This window comes from Tamandua tetradactyla, chromosome 4 (assembly GCF_023851605.1).
Source record: "Tamandua tetradactyla isolate mTamTet1 chromosome 4, mTamTet1.pri, whole genome shotgun sequence".
Taxonomy (NCBI): domain Eukaryota; kingdom Metazoa; phylum Chordata; class Mammalia; order Pilosa; family Myrmecophagidae; genus Tamandua; species Tamandua tetradactyla.
This window is the reverse complement of record NC_135330.1, coordinates 12,604,029-12,607,538: the sequence shown is the minus strand read 5'-3', so window position 1 is coordinate 12,607,538 and position 3,510 is coordinate 12,604,029. Positions and strand designations below refer to the sequence as shown.

The window sequence follows — 3,510 nt, the reverse complement described above, 5'->3', positions numbered from 1 at the left end:
CTGAAGGATAAATGGCTTTCAGACTTTGAAATTGAATGGAGTTTGCCCTTTGGGTTTTCTGAACTATTTGGGTCTTGTGACTCCTGTGTTCTTTCCAATTTCTCCCTATGTGTGGTAGTTAGATTCAGTTGTCAACTTGGCCAGGTGAAGGTACCTAGGTCTGTTGCTGTGGACATGAGCTAATGATACGTGAACCTCATCTGTTGCTGATTATATCTGCAGTCGGCTAGGAGATGTGCCTGCTGGAATGAATGATGTTTGACTTAATTGGCTAGTGCTTAAATGAGAGAGCTCAATGTAGCACAGCCCAAGCAGCTCAGCATACCTCATCTCAGCACTCGCAGCTCAGCCCAGGCCTCTGGAGATGCAGAAAGGAATCACCCTGGGGAAAGTTGTTGGAACCTAGAGGCCTGGAGAGAAGGCCAGCAGAGATTGTCCTGTGCCTTCCCATGTAAGAAAGAATATCACATGAAAGTTAGCTGCCTTTCCTCTGAAGAACTAATGAAATAAATCCCCTTTTATTAAAATCCAATCAATCCATCTCTGGTGTGTTGCATTCTGGCAGCTAGCGAACTAGAACACTATGGAAGTGAAAACATGTGTCCTGTGATTGTCCACCTTTGCAGAAAAGAATTTTTGGCACTTTAATATTGTTTAAGGTAATATGTATAGTTGCCCAGTTGACACGGGGTGGACATGTGGTAGGTAGGTTCAGGTGTCAACTTGGCCAGGTGAAGGTGCCTAGTTTTGTGGCTGTGGGCATGAGTCAATTGCATGTGAAGCTCATCTGTCGCTGATTACATCTGCAGTCGGCTAGTGCAGCAGTGCGCCTGCTGCAATGAATGATGTTTGATTTAATTGACTGGAAGATTAAATGAGAGAGCTCATTGTACCTCATCTCAGCACTCACAGCTCAGCCCAGGCCTTTGGAGATGCAGACAGGAATCACCCTGCGGAAAGTTGATGGAACCTAGAGGCCTGGAGGGAAGGCCAGCAGAGATTGCCCTGTGCCTTCCCACGCAAGAAAGAAAGACCCTCAGTTGAAAGTTAGCTGCCTTTCCTCTGAAGAACTATATGTTAACTAAATAAATCCCCTTTTATTGAAAGTCAACCATCTCTGGTGTGTTGCATTCCAGCAGCTAGCAAACTAGAACACCTATTTGACTATCTTGATCTTGCTTAGAAGATTTCATTCAGTTTTATTTTCTATAGATTGTATTATGAAATACTAGGGTTTTTTAAAAAAAATTCATATGTAGTTCATATGATTTTAGAAGTTCCTTGACCCATCCTGGAGATTTAGATATGCTTTCTTAAAAATTTTCCTCCCAGACCACTCATATACCCGGTTGAAAATCACTGGACCAATCTTTGAAAGCATGAAACAAAGACGAAGATTTTGTAATGAAGGTGTTGAAGCAAGATGAGCACATCCCATTGCAGAACAAACTGCACAGGACAGACTTGTGAGGTTGTTTAATGTCATGAAGACAATTTGCTCAGGGCTAAATATCTCTTTATAAAAAGGGTCAATGTATTAAGAAATGGTTCTTTGCATAGCTCTGCATAGGGCATCCTTGACCTCCTTGTTCCTTAGGCTGTAAACAACAGGATTCAGCAGGGGAGTGATGATAGTGTAGGTCACTGAGAGAAAGAGGTCTTGTTTTACAGAATTTTCTGACTTGGGCTTGAGGTAGGCAATGGAGGCACAGCCGTAGTGGACGATGACCACAGTGAGGTGGGAGGCACAGGTGGCAAAGGCCTTCTTCCGGCCCTCAGCAGAGGTGATCTTGAGGATGGTGGAGATGATGAAGACATAGGAGATGATGACCAGGCCTATGGTGACCAGAATCACAAATAAACTGACAACAAAATTGATTATCTCATTGATTGTAGTGTCAATGCAGGAGAGTTTCATGACGGGGAGGGCATCACAGAAGAAATGCCCCACTACTCTGTGACAAAAGGGTAAAGTAAATATGGATGTCACCTGGACAGCTGCTATGGCCAGACCGATACTAAAGGCTCCACATATCAGCTGGACACAAACCCTCTTGCTCATTATAACAGTGTATCTCAGGGGGTTGCAGATGGCGACATAACGATCATATCCCATCACTGTGAGCAGGAAGCAGTTGTTGATGGCCAAGGTGAGAAAGAAGAACATTTGGGTGGTACAACCTGCCAGGGAGATTGGCTGGTTCTCACCTATGAGACTGGAGAGCATCCGTGGAATGGTGACCAGTGTGTACAGAGTCTCTGAACTAGCCAGCATGCTCAGGAAGAAGTACATGGGAGTGTGGAGGTGACGGTCAATGCATATGATGGTGACGATGATGGCATTGCCGGCCAGTGTTAATGTGTACAAAATGAGAAAAACCACAAAGAGGATCACCTGGAGTTCATGAAAACTGGAGAATCCCAGGAAAACGAACTCAGTCATCTCTGTGAAGTTATTTCTCTGCATTCTTCAACATCAGTGTCTGAAAGTAATACAGGGATTCAACATGGAGGAATTCTCATCATGACATAGACTCTAGAACAGGGATAGAGAAATGGGGATTAGAAACACCAAAATAAATGCGTCCATTTCTTTATCTGTAATCAGGAGGGTGCTGGCATACGTCACATGGTTCCTTTGCTTTCTCCCAGCCCCTTTTTGCTTTTGCTGTCTTCTTCATCTTCCCTTAGGCCTTTGGCCAAGGAATAGCCAATATGTGAGACCACTGCATTGATCTTCTTAAAGTGTCACCTTGAGTACGTTGTTTTTGTAGAGCATGAATGGAAAACTCTCTCTCTGTTTTGTTTAACAATATGCAAGCCGCAGTATACCCTGCCATACAGCAATCCAGTTTTGCTGCCGTTTCTCTCATAGGGAAAGTGGGAGTAGCTGGGACAATAAAGTGGAGGTGAAAGAAATTCGCTGACTTAGAATCACTCGTAAATAGATCTCACTTAGAAAACTTCTGGTGACAATATACAGGGAGAAGAATTATCTTCAGAAACAGTTTAATAGGAGTAAAGATGAAGTATTCTAGATCCAGCCTGGATAGTCAGGCCAGAGAAGCCATCCACAAAATTGCTGTTTTTTAGGAAACGTATTAACAGAAATTTGAGGGTTTGGGGGCAAGTAAGCTACGGAGACGAGGGGGAAATTGTTGGAAAGAAGAGAACCAGCACTATGACTGGAGGCTGGATCTTGAATAAAAGAACCAATTTCTTTTTGGAAAAGGGGATTTTAAGAATGAAGAGTGTAAGAACTGGTTTAAAATGGTTTGCCTAACTATGCTATAATGTAAACTCTCAAGCCTCCAGTCTTCATTCAAAGTTGGGTGACATACAATCTTCCATCAGTGGTGCTTAGGAAGAGGAGAAAAATGGATAGTGGCACAGAGCAGAGCACTGGCACCACAGGTAAGAGGTAAAATTCAGAGTGAGGAAGAAAATCCCCTTGCTAGTATTGATCGGAAGAAACAGGGCCTTTCCCTGCCCCATCTTCTCCCTTGCAAA

General features: G+C 43.5%; 1 protein-coding gene across 1 annotated transcript; it reads right to left on the bottom strand.

The window, feature by feature from the left end:
- Positions 1-1,469: 1,469 nt before the first annotated feature.
- LOC143678792 (putative olfactory receptor 10J6) lies at positions 1,470-2,467 on the bottom strand. Its single transcript, XM_077155726.1, has one exon. It carries the CDS (start codon positions 2,465-2,467, stop codon positions 1,538-1,540), a length of 930 nt encoding a protein of 309 aa, XP_077011841.1. The 3' UTR covers positions 1,470-1,537.
- Positions 2,468-3,510: the final 1,043 nt, after the last annotated feature.

What these genes read in the sequence shown, in the direction of transcription:
- LOC143678792 (XM_077155726.1), bottom strand. Translation starts at nt 2,467, where the DNA reads ATGCAGAGAAATAACTTCACAGAGATGACTGAGTTCGTTTTCCTGGGA.